The following is a 27321-nucleotide window of genomic DNA, read 5'->3' on the forward strand; positions in this document are numbered from 1 at the left end:
AGTCCATAGTACAGCCTCTTTATGCGCCAGGCTAAGATGCTGCTTGGTTTCCCTTGGTTTCACAGTTCCAGGTCCTGCTTTGTCTGATATTCTGCTGCTACTTTCTAGTTCTGTCCTCCGTTACTTGTCACCAGGCTCTGCTGGGTGAATGTTCTGGTAGTGTTTTTTCCCCCAGGGTCTGTTACTCCCCCTCAGGTTCTTTTACTTACTCTGTACCAGGCTTTGATGCTGCTCTCTGATACTTTCTCTGACACGCTAATATTAGCTATACTTTGTGCTAGTTGCTGCAGCTTTCTGTCCCCAGAATTTGTTGTCACCAAATTGTGCAGGTCTTTGCTGTGTAAGGCGGTAGAGAGCCTGTAGGTCCTGCCACTTTCCCAACTATTTGCAGTAGTCTTCAGCTAGTAGCAGTTGGGTGGAGAGCAGCCAACAGGATCTGCCCCCTAATCAACCTGACATAGCGTTCAGCCAATAAAATTACTTTGTAGAATGAGTCTGTCTATGATTGGCTGAGAATAGTTAATTGTCATTGTTGTACCTGAGCTGTGGGTTTCCCATGTGTTCCAGGTTTGACTACTCCGCTAGCCCTAGACTCGAGCTGTCTTGATTTTGAGACTACTTATTCATACACAGGCGCGGTACACAGACAAGGTTGCTTTATGGTCCCACCGTGACGTAAAGAGAGCTCTCGCAGTAAGTAAAGAGTGTGGCTGTATTTATTATTAAAGAGAATGCGGCTGATTTTTAAAGCTGTATTTGTGGCAAACCCAGAGACAGAACTTTTTTTCACTTTCTGCGATGAGATTTTTTTAGTGAAATTTTTTCTGCAGGTCATTTTTAAATAAAATAAAATTGTAAATTTGTCAGTTACACTAAAGCACCAGAACAATTGCAATGTGTTGGTTAACTGGAGAATAAAGCAATATTTTTTTAAAGTTGTATAATCTAGTGCAGTAGTTGAAAATTGAATTGCAAATTAGCTGCAGACAAAAAAGTAATTGTAAAATGTCTCTTGAATTAATTTGTTTCCTTTTCTCTTAGTCTAACATAGAAATGTAGTAATAAAAAAGGTGCATTGCTCATATGAACATCTTACATTCAGAGGAAAACAGCTTTGCAGACTGTGAAAAGCTAGGGAACGAGCTTGGAAAAATCTCAGAGCCAGACAACAATCAATGCACTGCTGCTTTGCAGCACTACTGCTATTTGACTGTTGTCTTCAAACAGCACTTTGCTCTGGATGCACTGTGTTAAGGAAAACTTATACAATGCAGCCAGAGAACAACTCTGTTTAAAAAGAACAGCCTAATGTGGAGCAGCACTGAAACGTTAAAGTGCTAACAGTTCCTGTTCTTTCTGCAGACATGCTGCATTTTCTGCGATGACATCTCAGATCACTCTATGTTCTGCCTTGGGGGTGGCAAAAATACAATTTTCAGCCAGCAGGTCCTATTTGTGGCAAAAATAAAATTTTCAGCCATAGACTGGTGTTTTTTTTTTTTTTTATTTGGAATTAAATTAGAGTTAGCCCTTACCTTACAAAAGTCTGCCCACCCCTGGTTTACAGCATTACAGTGCAATCTGTGTCTGAGTGTTATAGTCTAGCAAATTTTGCTACATTAATTGTCACTATTTTACAGGTAAAGTGTTTATTGAATATTAATTGAATACTGTGCTGTGCTAGTGTTAAACTAAACGTAGCACTATTGCACACCTAATATATGTTAGTTCAAACATGTTTTCAAGTTTTTCTAAACACACTGGCAAGTGAAAAGAAAGCTAAAACCGCCTTGTTTCACTTTAAGGCGGTTTTCACTTTACAGCGGGGCTCCGGTCCCTAACCCGCTGTATGAGCGGGGTATATCTGTATATGTATAATTTGTGTGCTGTTTATAATACATTTAGAAATGTTTTCTAATCCTTTAAAATATGTATTATATATCTGTTAAAATGTGTAAATTGTTTTATGCATATAAGATGGTGTTTAGGGACAAGATTTACATTTTTTCCTTTATGCTCTTTTTCAAACATTTACAGAAGTTCCTTATTTTATTTTTTTAATAGCTTTTTTGCTCTTTTATTTCAGATTAAATTCCTGTTGCTATTAGTTAACATTTGTCTGTCTCCTAGGGTTTGCATGTTTCCTTTCTTTAAAGGGACAGTCGACTCAAAATTAAACTTTCATAATTCTATAGAGCACAAAATTTTAATCAACTTTCCAATTCACTTCCATTATCTAAATATACAGTCTTTTTACATGCACACTTTCTGAGGCACCAGCTCCTACTGAGTGTGCAAGATTCACAGGATATATGTATATTGTGATTGGCTGGTGGCTGTCGCATGATGCATTAGGAAGGAATATGTTACTTTTACATTTGTCAGAAGAAAAACTACTACTCATTTGAAATTCAAACTAAGTGCTTTAGCATTGTCTCTTTATTGTGAATGTATTGATTATGCTATTTTATTGTGTTTAGTGGTCCTTTAACTCAGGGCTTGACAAAATCAAGCGCCAGGGAGCTTTTGGCACTTTAAAATTAGGCCCCGGGAACCCTGGATTAGAGTCCCAATACTCCAATGGATCATTTCTAGGTCTCATAGCTGTTCAATACAAATTCAACTTTTATTGTGTTATATAATATAAATGTATTTGTTTGTGTCTGTACATACACTCACATTAATGTGTGTGTAAATACATACTTGTCTATAAATATACTATAATATATAATTATTGTATTATAATATCATGTGTATACACCTGAAGGGCTATATTTGAGAAAGTGGGAAGTGTTTTCAGGCACAATATGCTTCGGGATAGGCTGCTTATAGTTCCAGTGTTGCGCCGTACCATTGTTCTCACAACTTACCAATATGTAATATCATCATAATTCTCCTACAGGGTAGAATTAAAAGAAGGAATACCAAGGAAAAAGGCTATTAGAATTGATATATTTTTTTTTGCACAGTCCAGGTGTCTTGAAAAACCAAATGACAGCTTTGTCAGCAGTGACTGGAATTAAGTGGATAAGAGACATTTAATTATAACATACAAATTTAAGGGATATGAAACAGTGCTCCTTTAGTAAAAGCAAATATCAGTGTTCTTTAGAAAAGTTTGCCAGCCGGGTGGCGTTACGAAGTAGTATACACAATATTGCAACCGCACTGTAACAAACGTGTTCTATATTAATAACATACTAAGGGAAAGTTGTAATGAAAGTTAAGATTCACTAATGTTCATTTCCGCTTTGGTTAGGAGGCCTTCTTAAAGTGAAGGTAAACTTTTGGTGAATGAAAACCTGTTTTTTAAAAATACTATTAAAAACAGGGGCACTTTCATTCATCAAAGTTTACAAAGCAGCTGTTTTGAATAAAAACTTACCTTTTTTTCTTTTCAAAGCCAGAGCAGCTTCCCCCTCCTGGAAATTCTCTCTTCACACGTCAGCAATGACTAATCCGGCTTCCTCCAATCACGGCTTTCCCCCCAGGGTAGTCATTGCCTGAGGCCATGCAGTGTTTGGAGGAAGCCGGATTAGTCATTGCTGACGTGTGAAAAGAGGATTTCTAGGAGGGGGAAGCTGCTCTGGCTGTGCAAAGAAGAGAGGTAAGTTTTTAATCAAAACGGCTGATTTGTAAACTTTGATGAATGAAAGTGCCCCTGTTTTTAACAGTATTTTTAAAAAACGGTCTTTCATTCATCAAAGTTTACCTTCACTTTAAGGGTATAACTACCTTGGAATTCACTTCCTTATTTTATATGCATTTATTTTATGTATTTTAATTACTGTGAGAGGCCACTGTTTTCCACATTTTAGTATTTCATTTTTAGTACTTGTAGAATTATATTATTTTTTTTATGGGTTAAATGTTGATAGTTTTGTACGAAGTATAAAAAATATTACTGTATCCTTCTTATGCTCATCTCTCTCTTTTAGGAGGACTGCATGGCTTTTGGAAAGCCTGTGAAGTGAGTATCATTATCATGCTTCAATCCTCTACAGTCCTCCACCATAGTTACATTTTTATATTAAAGACTTTGCGTTGGCATTTTCAATGTAACACTTTTGCTTGTAGGTACTGGCAACTAGATCCCAATCTAGTCTACACCACTGGGTCCAATCCTTGGGATACAGCCGTCCATGAAGCATCAGAGGAATATAAACACCGTATGGTGAGCAGATTGTGGAAACCTAATACATATCAGAATCGTATGTGTCACCTCCTGTTCTCAATCACATCTTTTTCTCGCTCCCTTTTTGTTCAACAGCATAACTTGTGTTGTGACAACTGTCACTCCCATGTGGCTATGGCATTGAATCTAATGAAATATAATAACAGTTCCTGGAACATGGTAAAACTGTGTATTCTTTGCCTAGTGCACAGCAGATATGTCAGGTGAGTGTTGGCGCAAAACATTTTGAATGTGAGTTCACTGTTTAAATATTAAATGGACATTAAACAATTTTATAACCTTAATCAAAAGATTTCATTCACTTTTAGGGGTTATAAAGGAGCAATAATACATTATTGTGCTAGTGTTTGCAGGGAAAGCTTTGTTTAACTCCTGGAAAGAGGTTGAACACATAGTTAAAGTCTGCTTTAAACCTCCAATGCACTGTTGACAGTATACGTGCACAACCACCCATTACCATCAATGTTCTACTCAGGATTGGAGGTGCATTGCCAGTCTGAAACCAATTTTAATGGTGTTTAACCCCTTTGCAAGCAGCAGTGCAATAATAAAATGTTATAGTACGCTTTTTTATTATTGCTTCTGTATCCTTTTAAAGATTCATGAAACCCTAAACTTTTCTTTCATGCTTCAGATAGACCATACAATTTTACACAATTTTACTTATGTCATCTAATTTGCTTTGTTCATTTGGTATCCTTTGTTGTAATGCATACCTAGGTAGGCACAGTGACTGGGAGTTAGTTGCTGATTAGTGGCTACACATATATGCCTTTAATCCTTGGATTAACAATGTGTTCGCTAGCTCCCAGTAGTGCATTTCTGCTCTTTCAACAAAATATACCAAGAAAATTAAGCAAAATTGATAGTAAAAGTAAATTGGATAGTTGTTTAAATTTTGTATGCTTTATCTGAATCGTGAAAGAAAAGTTTTGGGTTTTATGTCCCTTTAAACATGTTGTTGCATCTAAAACATGACATTTTAAAACATGATCTTGTGTTGTTTTGTTTTTTGTTTTTATACCTATTGTTCATGTGATTGCTTAAATGAGCTTGATTAGAGATTGGTGAGCTTTCCCTATTAACTGCTAAGCTTTTGAGTGTCATTATAATGCATTTAATTTTATTTTCAATATAAGTGGAAACCGCTTTGTTTACTTTTTTTCTATTAGTTTTTTTTTTTTTTTTTTTTTTTTTAACATGTTCAGTTGCAATTTTATACGCCAGATAAAGAGCTTTTGAGTTTAATGACTCTTCAAGTATAACAGTTACAGGCTTTTTGTTCCTGTTGTCAAGCTGCAGAACCAATAAGTGATGTATTGTCTTCCCATGTAATCCTCAGTCAGGACAGGAAGTAACCTGTAAAGAAATAAGATATTATGACGCTCCCACTAGTTACTTCCTCCCTTATCTCTGCCTATTTATCTTATAAAGGTAATCTAACTTGAACACTACCCAGGTTACCTTCAGATGTGTTCCACAGTGGCGGCGGATTACGTGGGGTGCTCAGAGTTCAGCCGTGGTATTTTCTTTTACATTATCCTGGAGTTCACCCGTAAGCAGGTTCTCTGCTTGGCATGGGTTGTGGCTGCCCTTTTCTTACCAGATCTGCACATTAAGGTTTGAGTACTCAGGTGGAGCCTGGTTAGAACGCAATCGGGGTTATGTCATATGTGTGTATGCACAAACAAGAAACTTGTGTTTTGCACCAAATTTTAAGCAAGTTCCAGTGACTATTTAATCCAGAAGAGTACAGGTTCAGCAAGGTAGCTATTGCTATCGTCTCAGCGCTTTCATCCTAGTGCCACAAGCTCTGCGTGAGTTTTCAGGTGTTTTTTCTTTGTGGTTAAGCTGCTTTAAAGGGATACTAAACACAATTTTTTTTCAGATAGAGCAGGCAATTTTAAGCAACTTTCTAATATACTCCTGTTATCAATTGTTCTTTGCTCTCTTGCTATCTTTATTTAAACAGCAGGAATTTAAAGCTTGGGAGCCGGAGCATTTTTGCTTCAGAACCTGGGTTATGCTTGCTTATTGGTGGCTAAATATAGCCACCAATAAGCAAGCGCTATCCAGGATGCTGAACCTAAAATGGGCCAGCTCCTAAGCTTTACATTCCTGCTGTTTAAATAAAGATAGCGAGAGAGAGAAGAAAAATCGATAACAGGAGTATATTAGAAAGTTGCTTAAAATTGCCTGCTCTATCTGAATTATGAAAGAAAAAGTTTGGGTTTAGTATCCCTTTAATATTTTGGGGGTTTTGTTAGCTATATTTATGGTAGTTTTTTCATGGTTACAGGATCATTTGCATAAAACTATTTCTGATGTGAGACGGGTAGCCATTCAATCAGTCTCTCATGTTGATAGCACTTCTGGGCTTGGCCCTGTATCCAAAAAGTTTCATATGGATTTAGAGGAAGAAGAGTCGTTTTAGTTAGATTTTGATAATCTTAATTTTATTTTTGAAGTTTCTTCAGACAAGATGGATTATGGAGATAATTTAGCCAATTTTCAGGATGAGGATATTCATCAGTTAATTAAAGAAGTTACCATGGTATTGAATACTCCAGTTTCAGAATTGGGGTCTTTCTTCAAGTGATGAAGTGTGGAAATTCCCAGACAAAAAGCCTTTTTTTGGGGGAAGAGGTTTAAAGTTATATATTTTTTTCAATTATTACTGAAATTGATAAAGACTTTACTGTTATTCCTAAAGCGGGTGTGCCTATTGCCAGAGGTTGAACCAAATCATTGTTTTGCAACTAATAAATAAGTCTCAAGTCTTTCCATTCAAGTCTCAAGTCAAGTCCCGCGTTAAGACAGGCAAGTTGAAGTTTAAAGTTGAGGACTTGCAACTTAACTTGAAGTTTTAAACAAGTCATTAGTGCTCTTTGCCCAATTTAGTGTCAGAATATTAATAACTATGATAAATATATAATAGTTTTATATTAGAAAGGCTTTTAAAATATATTTCACTTCCCAGTTCAATTTAATGTGAGATTAGATATACATTATTTTCACTAAGGGTACCCCTCTACAATATCTCCATTCTGTCTGTCTAGGGATGTTGTTGTAAGTGTGATATAAACTTAATTAGGACAAGCAGTGAAAAAGAGTAACTAAGACAAATTAATTTTATACAAATAACACAACTGCTGCACACTTTGCATATGTGTGTGAGAGAGAATGTGTGTCAGTGAGTGAGTTTAGATGTAAGCCCTACAATTATACCTCAAGGAAATAGATTAAGTAAAACACAGATGCAGAAGAAATAACTGCTACCATACATACCATACCAGACTTTGAGAGAAAATAAATATATATATATATATATATATATATGTTCTTTTGACAGACTTGCATTTTAGCCAATCAGTGCTGACTCTAATGGTAACTCTGTGGGAGTGAGCTCAATGTCATCTATATGACACACATGAACTAGCGCTATCTAGCTGTGAAAAACTGTCAAAATGCACTGAGTTAAAATTAAAAGGCGGCCTTCAAGGGCTTAGAAATTGGCATATGAACCTACCTATGTTTAGCTTTCAACAAAGAATACCAAGAGAACAAAGCTAATTTGATGATAAAAGTAAATTGGAAAGTTTAAAATGATATGCCCTAACTGAGTCATGAAAGTTTTATTTTGACTAGACTGTCTCTTTAATGAGTTGAACAAACCTCCAGATGATCAAGTTCTCCTAACTAAAATTAAGATGGCTTTTTGAGTTCTCCAAGGACGACAATGTTTAGGGATGCATGCAATGTACGCTAACCTTTTCATATCTCAGCTCCTCTCCTTTTATGGTTTCCTTGAACCCCTTTAGCATGTATGCCCTCTATACTTATTTTCTTCTTAAAAATTTTAACTTTGCATATTATACGTATGTGTATAGAGATGCCAAATCTGATGGCGCTTCACAGATTAATTACAATACTGGCTCCTGAATTTCTTTGTGATGCTACTTTGGAATATCTAATGCTCTTTGCTAGAGCCATGGTTCTGGCTTCAGTGACTAGAAGGGATTTCTGGCGTCATAATTGAGCTGCAGATGTTTCCTCTTAAAAATTCCCTTTTTAACCGTCTATAACCAGAGATGTTTTTTTGGAAAGGTCTTAAAGGATTAATTGCAACAGCTGGCAGAAAAAAAGGGCCTCAAGGAGTAAAGAATCTTGGAATAGAGCCGTGTTTGCACCTAGGCCTAGCTTTAGGCATTCCTTGCAGAGAGAGGATTTCAGTAGAGGCACATTTTCTCAAGGAATCTTAAAGGTAAGCAGACACTGGTAAAGAAAATCTGAGGCCAAGCAAGCTATAGAAGTCATCTTTAAAAAAAAATAATAATAATAATCGTATGTGGGGAAAAAACAATTACTACAGATTATTGGGTGCTATAAATTGTGCATTCTGCCCATTTAATGAAGTTTGTAGTGATGAAAGAATAGAGAGGCGCCTCATGTGCATATCACTAAATCTTGTCAAGAGATGCGACAATGTAAGCAGAAGAAATGGGTACTCACATTTAGCTGATGCACACCTATGTGCTTGTAGACACAGGCCGATAGATTGAGGTGTATCAGCTCACCTGTGTCCAGCAAACTGGAACGTTTCACAAGTCTCTCACTGGACCAAATTGAATAGTGCTAAATGGATAACACTTTAACCACAATTAACCTCTTAAGGACATATGACAGAATTTTTCCGTCATAAAACAATTGAGCAAACTGAAAGCTGTGTCCTTAAAGGGTTAAAGTGTGATCCATTGCCCCTGTATGATATTGTGGTTAAAGTGTGATCCATTTTTCTGGTTCAAAAACCAGATGATTCTTTCTGGCCTATTTCAGATCTGAAAAAAGCAAAAGTGTTATGTGGTGAAAAGAAATTTCATGGGGCTATCTATTCTGTTAGTAAATCCTGCAAAAGGGCAAGTTCCAGGCTTCTTTAGAGTTGAAAGATATCTATCTCCATATTCTTGTAGATGTAAGACGCAGAAAATGTTTGTTCCCTGCTATAGTCTGTGGAAATGATATTCTTCATTTTCAGTTAAGGGCTCTATTTTTACATGTCTGGTTCCATCATGCACATGATGCACATTTTGGGACATGCTGTCTTTACATTATGTCCTTCCTTAAATAGATCTGATGGCCTCAAGAATCAAAAGGAAAGTGGAAAAGTTTTGGTTTCCTTCACAAGCAGGACCATCCGAATATTCTGTATACCCCATCATTTCCTAGAACTCTCATCTGGCATACGTATTACCCTCCATAGCTCTCATTCCAAAACTTTAGCGGAAAATCAGACAAGAAAAAGCGATTATGATTACGAGCCCAAAAGCAGAACTTTTTTTTTTTTTCCACTTTCTGCGGTGATATTTGTGTTTTCAGTGAAAAGTTGAGAGAATCCATTTAAATTATACCCTAAATTGCTTTCATCTCACAACTTGGCTGTTGAAAGGGGTGTTGAATTTAGGACTTTCAGATACTCTTTTCTGTCTTGTTGCATGATGAAAAAAACAAACCTTCAACAAGGATTTATCATAGAAACTGGGAAAGATTTTCTTATTGATGTAAATCAAGAAATATTTCTCCCAAGACGACTCCTGTGTCACAAATTCTGCTTTTGAAAAATGTCTGTTTTTCCACCTTGTAAATTCAGGTATTCTTGTGTCTGTGACTTTTTACTTCTGGAGAGTGTTTGAGGTTAGATTCCCTTTTATAGGGTGAATAGGCAGAAACAAGGGAAAAAGTTAGGGGGGGGGAGTCATAATTTTGTTATTTCTTTACATGTAACTTCCTGTTTTGTGGTTTTCGAAGGAAGGCAACACCCACTAGTTGGTACTGCCGCTATGACTCGGGAAAATAAAATTGACGGAAGAAAATGTTTTCTAAATTATATTATTGTACCTTTTTTTTTTTTACCACTCTTATAATACTGGTGTATGCATGCACACTGTATTGTGAAGCCTCACATGTTCAGTAACTGGCATTCAAAGGTCAAGTCATATACATGGTCACCAGCACTGACACGGGATGAGCAGCATTATGATAGTATGTATTTGATTTGCTTACTACACTATTAAAAAAAATAATATATATATATATATATGTGTGTGTGTGTATATATATATATATATATATATATATATATATATATATATATATTGGACCACTGTTTTTAAGTGTAGAAAGGGTACATTGTTTATGTTTAGGCAGAGGAGAATATTTTATACTTAGTTGTGCATGATAGATGCACATGCCAATCTTGAGTTGCGCACAGTTTTACAGTGCGATGCCCCATGTTTTTTTGTTTTTTTTTTAAAATAATTTTTATTTGAGGATTGTTACAAGGCATACATATAATATTCAACAGTAAAACATGGTAATGGTGAGAAATACATTATAGTACCTTATATTTCCAATATACACTACATATTCCAGACAAGAGGTACAAACATAAGGAACGAAACTAATATGCCTGATGGTCATTACACCTCCCTAATGACACACAAGGTCACTTTTGGGCCTCAATAGGAAATGTCTACACTATGGGAGGTTAACTTCAACAAAGGAGACCACTTGTGGATCTCAGGTGACAAACCTCATTTTTTAATCTTTAATATAAACATTGTACGGTGGCATCACAAGACCCCCCTTTTATATGCAAAAGTTAAAATGAAGCATACCCCCACAGAAATAGGGTAAATGTTGGGGGATATATGATCAGGGCCTATCTAAGACGCAACGCGTTAGTGCAATTTTATATATACGTTAAGGATAAATTAGAGCCATTAACATCTAAAAATGCAGCTGCAGCGCATTTATCCAGATAGGAAAAAAGTAGCTTAACACAATGTTGTATATACTCTATCAGAAACCTGATAGGCCCCACAAAGGCCATAAATTGATATCTATAAATATGCTTCCATAAAGTTGCGTGAAGGTATTAAGCTATATACTTTCATAGGGCCTCAAGTCACTAAAGTCTACGCAATTTAGATCTCTGTAGAAGCACAAAGTATGTCTCTCCAGGCAAATAGCACCCTCTATGTGATAAAAGCTATCTGTGGGACCTACAATTGCCACATTGCTACTGTTTTTATATATTATTTTTTCACAGCAATGGGCACACAAGAAAAATATAGTGCACATACCTGTAGAACATATTATTAGAGCTTAGCAAATACAGAAACGTTAATATAAACAGACAGGAAATATTGCTGGAGCATACATGGTAACATATAAGAAAACTCTCTCTAAAAGTCGCAGGGCTAACATCTAAAAGGCACTAAATTACATCAAATTACATTGCATCAAAACAACAGACATGTAGTGTAATATACATTGCAGAAGTCACAAGCACTTAGAAAACCTCGCTCCAGTTAGGTATGAGATAGGGAACATAATACCCTGCCAATTGCAATCTGAGTGTCTGATGTCATATAGCCCAAACATTTCATATGAAATGCTAACCAAGTTTACACATACTTTTCAGCTATGTTCGGCTCGACAATAGCCCATATTCCCACATGTATAAATATAAAAGACACTTCAGAGAGGCATGCAAATTGAACACAAACCTTTCAAAAAGAAAACAGAAACCAAACTAGTCCTGAATAAAGGAGTCCATCGATATAAGTTAAGGCCCCCTGGACCTCTGTTTCGAACATTGTAATTGTCATTAAAGTGTCCAGGACCCAAACTCCAAAAGGTGCACAGTTAAAAGGAAATTAAATACTAAACCAGACCCGAGGGTCTAGGGACCACCTTTATACTTAAAATGTCACCCAACACCGACTTTTGTATGTGTACAGGAGTCCTGAGTACCTTCTGGTTGCTTGGCGGTCCTCCGCAGATCTAAGTCCAAGATCACCATGCGAGAGGTAACGACTACTGATCGGGTGACCTCAGGGGGGTAATGGCTCCCAGACCGGAGCATCCGGAGACTTTGGCAGCGTTCCCAGCAGGGTGCATACATGCCTCTCGAATCAACAAAGGGAGAGTGAAGTCCCTCTCCTGGTTCTGCCCCCACCTGCATCATAGATGGAGTACCTGGCCGGGGATCCGTAAGTGCCGCGATACCTTGAGGCTCCATTACCGCTCCATGTTCCACAGCAGGGGTAGCGCTGCATATTCGCGCCGCTTGGATTTTGACCGTAAAAGCGTCAAGCCTGTCACAAATTCTCCTCCCATATTCTTCCAGCAGGCCTTTAATACTTGTATACAGATCTTGGGCCTCCATGTCGGGTAGCAGCACAGCCTTCTCCAAGATGGCGGGTCAGCGTATGATCAGGAGCTGCGATACAGTTCTTCCGCTCAAAAATGCTTAAAGGGACAGTCTACACCAGAATTTTTATTGTTTTAAAAGATAGATAATCCCTTTATTACCCATTTCCCAGTTTTGCATAACTAACACAGTTACAATAATATACTTTTAACCTCTCTGATTATCTTGTTTCTAAGCCTCTGCAAACTGCCCCTTTTTTCAGTTCTTTTGACAGACTTGCAGTCTAGCCAATCAGTGCCTGCTCCCAGATAACTTCTCGTGCATGAGCACAGTGTTATCTATATGAAATACGTGAACTAACACCCTCTAGTGGTGAAAAACTGTTAAAATGCAATCTGAAAGAGGTGAGTTTCAAGGTCTAAGAAATTAGCATATGAACCTCCTAGGTTAAGCTTTCAACTAAGAATACCAAGAGAACAAAGCAAAATTGGTGATAAAAGTAAATTGGAAAATTGTTTAAAATTACATGCTCTATCTGAATCATGAAAGTTTATTTTGGCCTAGACTGTCCCTTTAAGTAGCCACCGGTTCTTTGTCAGCATGTCTCAGGATTTTTCCTATGTTATTGCCCTTCAGGCATTAGTAGAGTAGAGGGAATATAGCGCTGCAGAATCTGTTGGCGCTCTACAAATAACCGATAATAATAATATAACTATTATACATTCCATTTTATAAAGTTTAAGTCAGGAGCTCCTGTACAGTGCGTCTTGCAGCTTCGGCGGGTAGCTCCGTCCCCATGTTTAAGGTACAGTTCTCCATACACACTCCTAATTAGCTAGGTGGTTACTGTGTAATATATTTAAATAAAAATTGTGACTATGGGGGGCATGTTGAGTGGCAGCCATAATAGGATGCAATACTAGATGCTCCTAGTAAAAATGTGATAATCGCCCATTATTTGTGGATCAAGGTGACATCTACCACTTCAGAGATCAGTGATCAACATAAGAGATCCTGCTGTTTTGAATGATACTCATATTATGGTGAATTATGGCAACTATTCTTGAAGAAACTCTCAGGTGATTATTTCGCTACTTGAGGAGCACTTTGAAAAACTCAGTTTGCTTATAGATGGCTGATTTACAACAGATATGCAACCCAACTACAACAATTGCAGATTTGTTCCTGCATTGTGGGGGATGGATACGGCTGATAAAATTTTGCCAGCTTCTCCTATTTTGCGCCTGAAAATACACACACAATTGTATTAACCTATTGAAGGGACACTGAACTCAAATTTTTTCTTTCATGATTCAGATAGAGCATGCAATTTTAAGCAACTTTCTAATTTTACAGCGAAAAATGAAAATTGTTAAGGGAAAATATCCATTAATACCCCACAAATGCTATAAGAAAAGTATTTAGTACATTTAATTGTACACAAATCAATACAACAAGTTGTGTGGGGGGTGCTCCTGTCCGTAATGTAAATATGTAAAAGGAGAGAAAGAAAGAGGACATGCAGAGGAGCGCTCAACGAGAAAAAACTCTTATTAATTGAATGAGAGCAGGAAGAGGGAGACCCTAACAGGAAAATAAATAAAACATAACTTTTATTAATTAAGTTAAATATAGAGTGTGAATGAGGTGCATTAATACTTGGATTAAAATCTGAGTGGATATGAGTCAGCAACCACGTAATGAATACATCCTATATAATAAATGGCCAAGTATGTTTGTCAGATGCAGTCATGCGCAGTAGAGACTGCACGTGACAAACATACCTGGCCGTTTGGATCTTGACACTCAGCATCATCACAGAACAAGGCTGAAGCGGAGTGTCAGGGAGCGTGGCCGACAGGAGCGTTGTGATTGGGGCGTGGCCGAGGCGTCACGAGGGGCATGGCAAGGGGCGTGGTCAGAGAGGCAAAGGCTTTAAATTAAGACAGAGCCAGAGAGGGAGCAGGGGAGAGCCAAAGGGGGGGGGGGAGAGAGAGCCAAAGAGGGGGGAGAGAACAAAAGAGGGGAGAGAGAGAGCAAAAGAGGGGAGAGAGAGAGCAAAGGAGAGGGGGGAGAGAAAGCAAAAGAGAGGGGGGGAGAGAGCAAGGGGTGGGACCGCTGTACTGCAAAAAATGGCCCGTGTACACGGGCTTTAGTACTTGTTAAATATAACTAGTTATATTTAGTTTATTCATTACATGGTTGCTGACTCATATCCATAATCTAAGTATTAATGCACCTCATTCACACTTTATATTTAACTTAATTAATAAAAGTTATCTTTTATTTATTTTTCTGTTAGGGTCTCCCTCTTCCTGCTATCATTCAATTAATAAGAGTTTTTTTCTCGTTGAGTGCTCCCCTGCATGTCCTCCTTTCTTTCTCTCCTTTTACAAACCTTCTAATTTACTCCTATTCATTTTTCTTCGTTCTCTTGCTATCTTTATTTGAAAAAGAAGGCATCTAAGATTATTTTTTTGGTTCAGAACTCTGGACAGTAGTTTTTTATTGGTGGATTAATTTATCCACTAATCAGCAAGGACAACCCAGGTTGTTCACAAAAAATGGGCCTGCATCTAAACTTACATTCTTGCATTTCAAATAAAGATGCCAAGAGAATGACGAAAATTTGATAATAGGAGTAAGTTAGAAAGTTGCTTAAAACTTCACGCTCTATCTGAATCACGAAAGAAAAAAATTGGGTTCAGTGTCCCTTTAATGTGATATGCGCCTAAATACTATTGAAATGTGTCTGTAAAATGCTACCAGTCACATTGTGCTCTCCTACTCACTTTTTTTTAGCGGCTGAAAAAGAGTTAAATTACATTGCTTCTGTCAGTGTGTCTACTGTGCTCCTTGTTTAATCGCCTAGTAACTCTTTTTTTTTTTTTTTTTGCCCCCAAGGCGCACATACAATTCTCCTCCTAATCTCTGAACAGGTGTGCTCAGACAGACACAGAAGCAAAACGGTTACCTCTCAAAATAGCTTTGTGGTGCTTGGAAATTCTAAAGGCATAATTGAATCTGGCGTGCTTCTTAATAAAAAAAAAAAAGTCTACATGAATTATTGCTTTATTGCTCTAGATTTGCTGTATGGATTCTCCCATACTATAAATATAGCTAATTAGCTATTATCAGTTACTAATATATTTTGGAGCAGAGAAAACTTTTAGAAGCTATAGATGGGGGAATATCACACAGGAATAGATTATATTGGGCTTGACTTAAAATCAAGGAGCTTTGTGCACATATTTGTTTATATTTGGATAAACAATAAATCATCAATGAGGAGTGCAGCAGATCTTTCCCATGTGGAATCTTGATGTATCTTTGGGAATACCTTTTTGATAAGAAGAAACCGTGATTTGCAACCAGATTCTCTTGAATGTTTGAACAAGTCTGTTGCTCTGCTGACCTGAGTATACTGTACATATTTGCATTGTGTACATTTATATATCTGCCACTGTATATAAATATAATCATGTTGTGCAGTTTGAATGTTTAAATATATAATTTTCTATACCGTTTCTCTTACTCATTTTCTCTTTCTGTCTCTATCTCTCTGCAGTTTTGGAGGCTTTTTGAAAACATGGCTCCCATTTGTATTACTGGTTGGGGCCATTCTGACAATCATTCTCACATTACACTTGCGGTGAGATTTTTGCTACCTGAACTAAATTCTGCAATCAACATCTGGATGGCGAGAAAGGGATAGTACCCTTAAATGCTTGAGTTCCCTATAAATGCACACTTTCTGAGAAGTTTGCATGCCCCTTCCCTATTGTAAAAACCATTGAAGGATCATGGGAACTATGTTATTACCTCCTCTTTTTGTTTGTGTTGATAGCAATAATTAACAGTTAAAGCTTTTCACAGTGAACAGAAAATCAAAACATATTCCTTATTCGTACCTTTATAGACCTCTCTAATGGTCTATCAACGTCACAATCCTGCACATATAAGCACAGCACAGGACCATATGCAGAAGGGGGTTGCAACCTGAGAAAAATGGGGGAATGGGATTCATTTGGGATATGTAAATAAAATGTAAGTGTAATATGTGCCATTCTCTTTGTGTTATAAAACTTTGAAAGTCTTTGTGTATATCAATATATTTGTGTTTATAAATTTATGTATATTTATATTTGTCTGTGTATCTTTTTAACAATAGATAAAGTAGTTATTCTGGGCTCCTTTCCATTACAAGTTCAAGTAAAAAGGTAAGAGTAGAGATGGTGTGAAATATCAACCTAATGTGGGAGAGGGAGCACTTAGTGGAAGGCACATTCTCAGATATCATCATTCACTCTCTACTAATATATAGAAAATGTAAAAACCATGCCAAATAAAATGATATGTCAGTGTTCTCCCCAGGACCTTTTTAATGGATGCACCACCTGACTCATTTTACCGACCAGCTAAATTTTTAACCAAAAATAAGCTAAAGTTAAACTATTGCTCAAATTATGACTAAAGAAGGGTGTTCAATTATGCAGTTACTTGTGCTTTGGATAGCAGAATATATTATAATATTAGAAAGTGTTACTCTGCCTTCACCCGGCTACTTTATAATACCACCCAGCTGGAAAACTTTTCTGTGGAGAACACTGTATGTAAATAACAATAGTGTACCAGTGATGATACTAGAAAATGTAATGTTCCTTTAAGTTCTTGTATCTATTCCTCAGGGTCTCATTTAAAGTCTCCTCCAATTGTTTTGTTCATCTGAAATTTTTGAAGATTGGATTAACGATGTGGGTCATTTTACCAAGTCAAAGGACCAGTAAATACTGTAGATTTGGATGATCAACAAAAGCATTATAAAAAGACAATGCAATAGCACCTACTCTGAACATTAAGGGCGAGATTGCAAGTGAGATGCAATGGACTTTGTGATCCATTTTTCTTCCGGTGATATTACAAGTCTTTTCTGCTTTAATCCATACTGCGATCTAAGAGCTCAGGTAAAGTGTGTTCCAAAATAAAAAAGTTGCACAAAACACGAAAGTACCTTAAAGTACACTTACACCCATAAACTACACTGTTAACCCCTAAACTGCCATCCCCCACATCGCCAAACCTAAATTAAATTATTAACCCCTAAACCGCAACTCCCCCCACATTGGAAACTAACAAAATAAACATAACCCCTAAACCACCAACATCACAAACACTAAATAAAAGTAATAACCCCTGAACTGCCACCCCCACATCGCAACTATATAAACTGTTAACCCTTAAACCACCACCCCCCACAATGCAAAGTAATAAACTAACAACTAAACCCCCTAATGTAACCCCAATTAAAATACCCATAAATTAAATAAAAACTATAATAAATACCTGAAAATAAATAAAAACTTACCTGTAAGATTAAATTAAAACCCAAGCTTACTCAAAAAAACCTAACATTTAAAGAAACAAACAAACCTACCATTACAAAAAAATAGCAAAACCTTTCAAAAAAAATAACAAACAAAATTACCAGAAATACAAAACAATATTCCTATTCTAATACCCCTTAAAAAAACAAAAACCCTATTCTACAAATCAACTACCAATAGCCCTTAAAAGGGCATTTTGTAGGGCATTGCCCTGAAGCAAACGGCTCTTTTGCATACATAAAAAAAAAAATCCCTTTAACATTACAACCTCTCAAAATGAAAAAATTCTAACTAAAAAAAAGCCTAGACTACCCATTGCCCCAAAAAGGGCATTTGGATGGGCATTGCCCTAAAAAGGGCATTCAGCTTTTTTTCTGCCCGAAAAAAACCCAACCTAAGTCTAACCCCAAAATTGGTACTCACCAATGATGATAGGTGGCACTCCATCTTCATCCCAGGTCCATCTTCTTCAATCTTCATCCCGGCTACGGTCCATCTTCTATCTTCATCCCGGTGGCGGCAGCGAGGTCGGTTCTCATCTTCAGACCATCGACACGGAGGTCCTCTTCATGCAGTTTCCAGCCGCACACTGAATATTGAATGCAAGAAACCCCTTTTATATAGGGGTACCCTTTAGCCTTGACCATCACATGAATGGATGAAGTTTAATATTGACTATTATACGTAATACTAAGTGATGAAATGTTGAATAACAGATTGAGATTTTTTTTTTTTTTTAATTATTTTTATTAAGGAAATACAGGTACAGTTAATCAAGTGCATATACAGACATGTCAAGTCACAACAACATTGCATTTCATGGATTGAATACAACATATTGATTAACGATGCAATATCCGTAGTGATATAGTTGTTATCAGAAAATACATAGCAGAACAGCAACAATTTTTTCCATAATGTATAGCACATTTGCAATCTGTCAATTTTGAGATCAGAACATTATGATAGCATGGACTTAATCCATGCAGCAAGGATTATATCATAGTTAGTTGCTTGTTATCTAATATTGCACCTGCATTTCCTAGTTTTTAATTTCAATTCAACAACACACACCAGAACAAGGCACACAGCACATAACAAAACAATAGAATAAAACTCACTAAGCCAAACACGTAAACTAAACCAAACAACCCAGATTAGGCAGTTGTGCAGATGTATTGTCAGTCGTAATGTCAGTGAGCTTATGCTTCATATATAGGAGATGTGTTGCCTGTGCTTAAATTATAGGACAAGAACTATGTATTAATATATGGTAAGGGTATGGGATAAACTCAAAATTATCCATTTGCGAGGTAATTACCATATATAGAGATGTTTATAAAAAGGATTGCAATGAAAATTATGTAAAAATTAGTTGATTATTAACCCATATTGTACCTGCACTTCCTATCTTTTAAGTTTTCATTCCATGGCACCCACCGCGACCAGCCACATAGCACATGACCAAACTATTAAATAAAACTCACTAAGCCAAACATGTAAACCAAACCACACAGATTAGGCAATTGTGCAGATATATTGTCAGTTGTAATGTCAGTAGTTGAAACTTCATGTATAGGAGATGCCTTGCTGGTGCTTAAATTGTTGTGCCTGCGCTTCCTAATTTTAATTTTTGATTCAATAGCACACACCACAACCAGTCACACTGCACGTAACTAAACAATAAAATAAAACTCACTAAACAAACAAATTAAACCAAATATCACAAACTAGGCAATTGTGCAGATATATTGTCAGTCGTAATGCCAGTAATTTATGCTTCATGTATAGGAGATGACTTGCCAGTGCTTAAATTATAGGACAAGAACAATATATTAATATATGGTGAGACCCTGGGATAAGCTCAAAATGATTTAATTTGCGGGTTAGTTACCAAGGAATCTGTATGAAAGTGATTATAAAGTGGATCATATTCCCTAGTAATTTTCAAATAGGGATGACTCTCTCATATATCCAATCGTGATTGGAGCTGTATCTTAGATATACAGACTAGTTAAGTATGTGCAGACTAAATGACACGTCATTCATTATATCTATTTGGGATTAATATTCCCTTAAAAAAATAAATAAAAGATATACATTTAGTAGTGTGAGAGGGTCAGCAACACGGCAGAAATTACATGTCAACAAGGGGGTTAATGCCCGGTAAATTTGCAAGCCGGTTATGTAGCTAAATTGGTTATGTAGCAGAGACTTACCTATTAGGTGAGTATGGCTATGTTAATCAATTGGGCAGGTCTGATACACCTCTTCTGCAGGGCATGGTTATAAACAAACACAGAAGTGCAAAGTGTAGTAAAGTTTATGTAGAACAACTTTTATCCAATAAGGACACAGTTTGTGAGTACAGGAAGCTACTGTCACTAACCGTGTGTATACATGGTTCCACTAAGCCGATAACTCAATGACACAAATAAGAGCTGCCCATGAGCCAGCAAGGCTGAGGAGAATTTCGATTCATTAGGGTTATGCAGCGACATATATAGAAGTATGGTTGTCCCCTCTTTATTTTCCCTTTATGTCCCAGAGTGAAAAGAGGGTTAGAAGATGAAAGATCTTTTATGCTATGCAGGCTGTCATAGTCTCAGCATACAATACCATATAGAAAACAGCATGTTAATCAGCCGAATAGGCTCAAATTGTAGGTACTCCTCAAAGAGTATTAGATTAAGCGCCGGGAGAGTCGGCCTAGGTAGGACTTTTCCGTTGCTAGCCTATCCCCTCTTTGGCAAAAACCATTGTTCCATGATGTATGTCCGGCAACTAGCTTGATCGATGAACAGAGTTGCGTGCGAGAGGCCATACACCCGGCAAAAACTGTAAGCGCTGGGGGAAACACATAGTTGCGCCTCTTATAGGTGAAGGGAGCCCAAGAAGTATGTCAGGGAGGGGTCGCCATGGGGCAAGACCTGTGCATTGCGGCACATCAGAAGGACAGTCAACAAGTCCGGAGGCTAGGTTCACCATCTGTGCAAGGGGGAGATCCTGCAGCGGCTCAGGAACAAGTAGCGATTCGATGCTCTGCCTCCCAGCACCCAGGACTGGGTTCTCCGATGGGATGCCTGATACACAGGTCTCATTGAAACTTTCCGGTCCTGCGATAGTCATAGCAGGTGAGTGCAGACAGAGCAGAGCTTGTTCCATGTGACAGGACAGAGATCCCTTGAACGAGTCTAAAATGAGTGAATCTTGCGGGTCTCGTACTGAGGAGCAGCTTCGTTCAGTCACAGGATCCCTTTCCGTAGTGTAGGTCCCCACCGTTAATTGAAACGCTTCATGTAAAGTTTGAAAGCTCAGGGATAAGCGTTCAAATATTGGTAAGAAATTTTTGAATAACTGTGTAGTAACATTGTTTTCTGCCTCCATCGTTTTAAAATAAGTGGGTAAGAGACCAGTAGATACAACTCTGCGAGACTTACTATGTACAGTATGGCGGCTAAATACGCGCCACTACGCCAAACAGTTTTTTACTTTCAATGTGACCTCCGTGGGAGAGAAGATGGTAGTTTCTCTATCTGCATTAGTTCTCGGACACGTAGCTGTCAAGAGATGCGCAGATGGCAGGAAGTTTAGGCTGCAAAAAGGTTCTTTTTCACAAGATATCTCGGAGCTTCATAGGAATGCAGCCATCTTGGAGCACCACCCACCGGAAGTCCCACAGCTTGAGATTTTAATTTAAAATATTTGTATGTAGTAAACAAACTTTGCAACAGGGGTGTAACTACAGGGGTCACAAGGACTCAATTGGCACTGGGCCCACACATTTATGGGGCTCAGCTGGCAGCAGTAGTAGCATTGGTGCATGGGGATTTGGGCTCCACCTGCATCATATCTGGCATCTGTGTGTAGGTAGGGCACAATTTTGATTACCAAATGCCTTTTGTATGTATGGATGATGTGTATACTGTGGATGTTTGCTCAATGTTATTTCTCAAACTTCTATAATAAAAAAAAAAGAATTGTTTATTAAGAAAACATTGTTTTTTAATTTAGCAAGATTCTCATTTAAATCAGGAAAAGCTATACAGGATATTATTATTCTTTATTTATAAAGCGCCAACAGATTCCGCAGCGCTGCCCATGGGTACAGTACAGTGGAGAAACAATACGATAAGACACAAAATTTTACAGACAAATACAGAGGGAATTGAGGGCCCTATTCCTGTGGGAACTTACAAACTAGACGGGTAGGAGGATTGGAAACAGGAGGTGGGGACTGCAGAGGTGAGAATGATATTAGTGAGGAGATAGATGAGGGCAACTGTTAGGTAAGTGAAGTTATTTTGTTAATAAGTCGGGTGATACGCTTCCCTGAACAGAAAGGTCTTTAGGGAACGTTTAAAGGAGGAGAGGTTAGTGGTAAGTCTGACATCTCGAGAAAGTGCGTTCCAGAGGGTTGGTGCTGCACAAGAGAAGTCTTGTAGTCTAGAATGAGAGGAGGTGATGGTAGAGGACGCAAGAAGCAGGTCGTTGTTGGATCTTAGGGGACTGGCAGGAGTATATTTGTTGATAAGTGAGGACAGGTAGGGTGGGGCAGCATTGGTGAGGGCTTTGTAGGTCAGGGTGAGAATTTTGAATTTAACTCTGTTGTGAATGGGGAGCCAGTGAAGGGACTCACAGAGAGGCGCAGCAGAAACAGAGCATAGAGAGAGGCAGATGCATTTAGGACGGATTGGAGGGGAGAGAGGCGGGAGAGAGGGAGGCCAGTTAGTAAGTTGTTACCGTAGTCAAGTCGGGAAATTACCAGGGATTGGATGAGCTGTTTGGTAGTTTCAGCACTCAGAAACGGACAAATTTTGGAGATATTGCGTAGGTGGTTGCGGCAGGATGAAGAGAGCAGTTGGATGTGGGGAATGAAGGACAGATTTGAGTCAAGCGTGACTCCGAGGCAGCGGACTTGGGGTGATGGGGAGATAGTGGTTCCGCCAACAGTGATAGAAAAATTAGAGACTGAAGTGGAGCTAGAGGAGGGAATTAGAAGTAGTTCAGTCTTTGACATATTTATTTGTAGGTGGTGAGAGGCCATCCAGGAGGAAATGCCAGATAAGCAGTTGCTGATGTGACAGGTAGATCTGGGTATCATCAGCATAGAGGTGATAGCTGAAGCCATAGCTGTTGATAAGTTTACCCAGTGAAGAAGTGTAAATAGAGAAGAGTAGAGGACCCAGGACAGAGCCTTGAGGTACTCCAACAGACAGGGGCAATAGAGAGGAGTCACCAGTAAAAGAGACTGAGAAGGATCTGTTAGAGAGATAAGAGTGAATCCAGGAGAGGGCAGTGTCACAGAGACCAAGAGAACTGAGAGACCGTAGGAGAAGGGGATGGTCAACAGTGTCAAAGGCAGCAGATATGCCAAGTAAGATGAGTATAGAGTAGTAGCCTTTGTTTTTAGCAGAAAGGAGATCATTAGTAACCTTGGTGTGGGCAGTCTCAGTTGAGTGTTGGGGACGGAAGCCAGATTGCAGGGGGTCGAGCAATGAGTTGGAGGACAGGAAGTGGGTAAGGCGATTGAAAACTAGTTTTTTAAGGAGTTTTGAAGCTAGTGGGAGCATATTCATTTCCATTAAAGAAAGTGTCAGAAAAAAATAAAAAAAATCTTTAAAAAACATAATTGCTAAACGCTAGGAGCCCCATTACATATGCGGCATCGCCGTTTTTTGCACGGGTTTGGTATCCTATATACAGCGCCGCGTATAAATTCAGCACGTATATTTCATCCGTTGCACGCAATTTTTACTCCCATAGGCTAACATGGGACCGCGTCTTAAATCGGTATCCAATATCCAGCGCAAGGACTTACATGCCGAAAATGGAGAAATGTTACTCCATTTTTACCTCGCCATAAAAGGCAGTCATAGCAGGCCTTGCGCTGAGTATGGGAGCACCATAACTCCCGAAAATGCCTGCAAAAATAAACTAACACCTAACGCATGCGGAATGTCTATCTACCTGTCAACCGCAATCCCCCACCGCAATAACTAATAAAATGTATTAATCCCTTTATCCGCCATCAAACCCACACCGCAAGTAATAACTAAATTAATAACCCCTAAATCCGCCAACCCCAACATCGCAAACTACCTATTAAAACTATTAACTCTTAATCCGCCATTAATCCACAACACAATAAATCTATTAAAGTATTAACCCCTAAGCCGCCAAAGCCCACAATGCAATAAACCTAACCCCTAACCTAATCCCCCCCAACTTAACACCCCCTAAATGAACCAAAATTACCTAATTAACAAAATACTAAAGTTACTATTAAATTAAAAAAAACTAACACTACTTTAAAAAATACAAATAAACTAAGTATACATTAAAGGGACAGTCTAATCAAAATTTTGGAGTAGACTGTCCCTTTAAGCTACAATTACAGTAAATAAAAAAATCTAAGATTACAGAAAATGAAGAATATTACCAAATTTTACAAATATTATACCTAATCCCTATGAAAAAACAAAATAAAAACACCCCCTAATCTAATAAACTACTAGGGGCTTTTTGCAGGGCATTGCTCCAAGATAATCAGCTCTTTTTCAAGAAAATACACAACCCCCCCCAACAGTAAACCCCCCCAAATAAAATAACCTAACACTAAAAACCCTAAACTACCCTACCCCCAGATCCAATATTCCAGTAATTGTTACTGAAAAAGGTATTTGCGCTGACACCCCTACAATTATGAAAGAATTTGTGTCTTACTACACTAAGTTATATGCCAGGCAGGATATATCAGAGCATAACAAGCAATTGTTCTGGAACAATGTAACCATCCCTACTTTGACACAGGACCAACTATCTATTCTTAATGCCCCTATACAAACGCAAGAAATTGTAAATGCCATAAAAAAACGTCAAACTAGGCAAAGCTATAAAATCCTATGCACTGAAATAGCGCCAACTTGGCGAAATTGTTTTCCGAATATTTAGCGGGGAAATCAATACCAGACCCTAGATTTAATGACGCTAATATATGGGTCATTCCTAAATCAGATAGAGATCCTACTCTGCCATCGTAGTATAGGCCGATCTCACTATTAAATGGAGACTACAAGCTGATGACCAAAATCCTGGCAAATCGGCTGGCAGAAGCGCTTCCCTTATTAGTTCATCCAGACCAGACAGGGTTTGTTAGACACCGATCTTCAGTAATTAATTTATGAAAAACACTTGCGGTTATTGCACATTACCACCATGCCCACAACAACCCTACTGATATCTCATTGGTAGATGCCTGTTTGCTTTCGGTCGATGCTGAGAAGGCGTTCGACAGGGTGGAATGGGATCATTTGTACACCTCTCTATCGAGATTCGGTATCACAGGACATTTCTTTGATGTCATACAAAGACTCTATGGCACGCCCTCGGCATTCCTCATTATTAACGGTGGTCTGTCCCCCCATTTAGGCTAGAAAGGGGTACAAGGCAGGGCTGCCCATTGTCCCCACTTTTATTTGACTTGGCCATAGAGCCACTGGTGTGCTATGTACGTCAACACTTTGCTGGCCTCCAGATTCATGCACAACGTTTACATATCTCGTTATTCGCAGACGACCTTTTACTATATATTAGTAATCCTGCCCAGAATGTTCCTAAACTGCTAGATATAATGACAAAGTTTGGCACCTTTACTGGATACAAAATAAATGAAGACAAATCAGAGGTAATCTGGCTCCAAAACCAGGAGGGCGCTACCCTTCATAATACGAATCTTAAAATGGCTCCTTCAAATCCTAAGGGATTCATTTACACATCGACCCCAAGCGTATTTACCACCTAAATATTCCAAAAGTCATACTTAGTTCACAGGAACTCATCCATGGTTGGAGGGGTCTTCCCCTTTCCCTTCATGGCAGTATCCACTTATTGAAAATGATAATCTTGCCAAAAATCTTATACCCATTGCAAATGCTTCCCTTATTACTTCACAACAAAGACATAATGGCTATCTCCTCCACTTTTGCCTCATTTGTATGGAACCAAAAGAAACATAGGATCAATATTACTAAACTTTCCATGCCGTTAGGAGCGGGGGGTCTTAAGTTCCCAAACTTTCAGTCGTACACCTGGGGGACATTAGCCAAATTAGTTCTTGGATGGTTGACTGGATCTGACTATTTTAGCCACGCTGTGGAATCTGATTGCGCAACACCGTTGAACTTAGCTTATCTTCCTCACTCTACACTACCTGCCTTGCCCCACCATATCTCTCAAAACATATTGTTTAGGGACCCACTGAGGGCTTGGCATAAGCTGTGCCGATTCTGGAACATAGACCATAAAGTGACCAAATACCTATCTATACAGGGGAATCCTAGGTTTATACCTGGTTACACCACTCGTGCCTTTCAGATATGGAGGGCCTCTGGCTTGACCTCTATTGCACATATAATTAATCCTACTACGCTTCAGATTCTCTCCTTCCATACGCTGAGAGAGATTTATGCTGTCCCCCCTGACACCATGTTTGCATATTTCCAGTGTAGGCACTATGTTCGGGCTCTCATCTCAGATAACCAGCTTACTGCCACAAACTCTAGCATAGACAGACTGTTCCGCATTACAAAACAAGGATCACACTCCATAACTCGTATCTACACTGAAATCACAAACCACCTAGAACAATCTGTTTTGCAAACAATACACAACAAATGGCAGGGGAACAAGAGATATCTCGATCACCCCACAGGAGATTACAGCAAGCTTTCAGAGGGTCAGGGTAGCCACTCTCTCGGCTTACTCAAGGGAGGCAGATACTAAATTAATTCATCAAGCATATATTCTCCCCAAACTAAGACTTAGGTGGGTCCCTCAGGCAATAGACAAATGTAATAAATGTTCACTTACATCACCTGATCTCACTCACATGATCTGGGATTGTCCCAAATTAAGGACAAATGGGGCAACGTTAGATTTTGGCTCCAGAGGGTATTGCAGGAGGATGTAGCTCTGACTCCCTCCAATATCATCTTCTTGCATGAGTTAGAGGTTACACCGCGGCATCAGAAATTTCTTACTCACTAGGAGATTAGTCATGCAATACTGGGCGGACAGTAAAGCCCCTCCCTTCAAAAAACTGCTACAGGCGGTACAGGGAGACCTTAACAGGAGAATTAAAGCTTTTGTCCACAAATGGGAACCATACTTATTGCACATCTCTCCACACGTAAGAAATAGAATGCCCCTTCCGCAACTCAACGTTTATACTGGAGGAAAATTTGTGTGGTGGATGGTGTCCCACTCTGATCATACACAACCTGCACCACATTAGGACATTTCTTCCCTGACAAAGGTGCCAGGGGGTTTTGGTCCTCTTCCCCCTCCCTCCCCCTGGAGTGGAGGGATTAGATTCGGAAAAATTGATTCTCTTATGCCTTGTATTTTATTGTTTTATGGTTTATGTTATTGGTTTGATGTTTTACAAAAAAGAAACCAGATTTACATCTTGACGTGGAGATAAACTGCATGGGAAGGCTTTCTTCTGCCCATTGGGTGGAGGAGTG

At 38.4% G+C, this 27321-nt stretch overlaps 1 protein-coding gene across 1 annotated transcript in view; it reads left to right on the forward strand.

Moving 5' to 3' along the window:
• The window catches only part of TMEM222 (transmembrane protein 222), a 43748-nt gene extending 27196 nt beyond the window's left edge, over positions 1–16552 (forward strand). Inside the window, exons 3-6 of the mRNA XM_053707054.1 lie at positions 3939–3970; positions 4078–4174; positions 4271–4398; positions 15979–16552. Coding sequence (XP_053563029.1) covers positions 3939–3970; positions 4078–4174; positions 4271–4398; positions 15979–16066 — 345 coding nt within the window. The 3' untranslated portion in view covers positions 16067–16552. The remainder of the gene's footprint in view (positions 1–3938; positions 3971–4077; positions 4175–4270; positions 4399–15978) is intronic.
• The last annotated feature ends 10769 nt before the right edge of the window (positions 16553–27321 follow it).

The sequence above is a fragment of the Bombina bombina genome, chromosome 3 (assembly GCF_027579735.1).
Source record: "Bombina bombina isolate aBomBom1 chromosome 3, aBomBom1.pri, whole genome shotgun sequence".
Classification (NCBI taxonomy): Eukaryota; Metazoa; Chordata; class Amphibia; order Anura; family Bombinatoridae; genus Bombina; species Bombina bombina.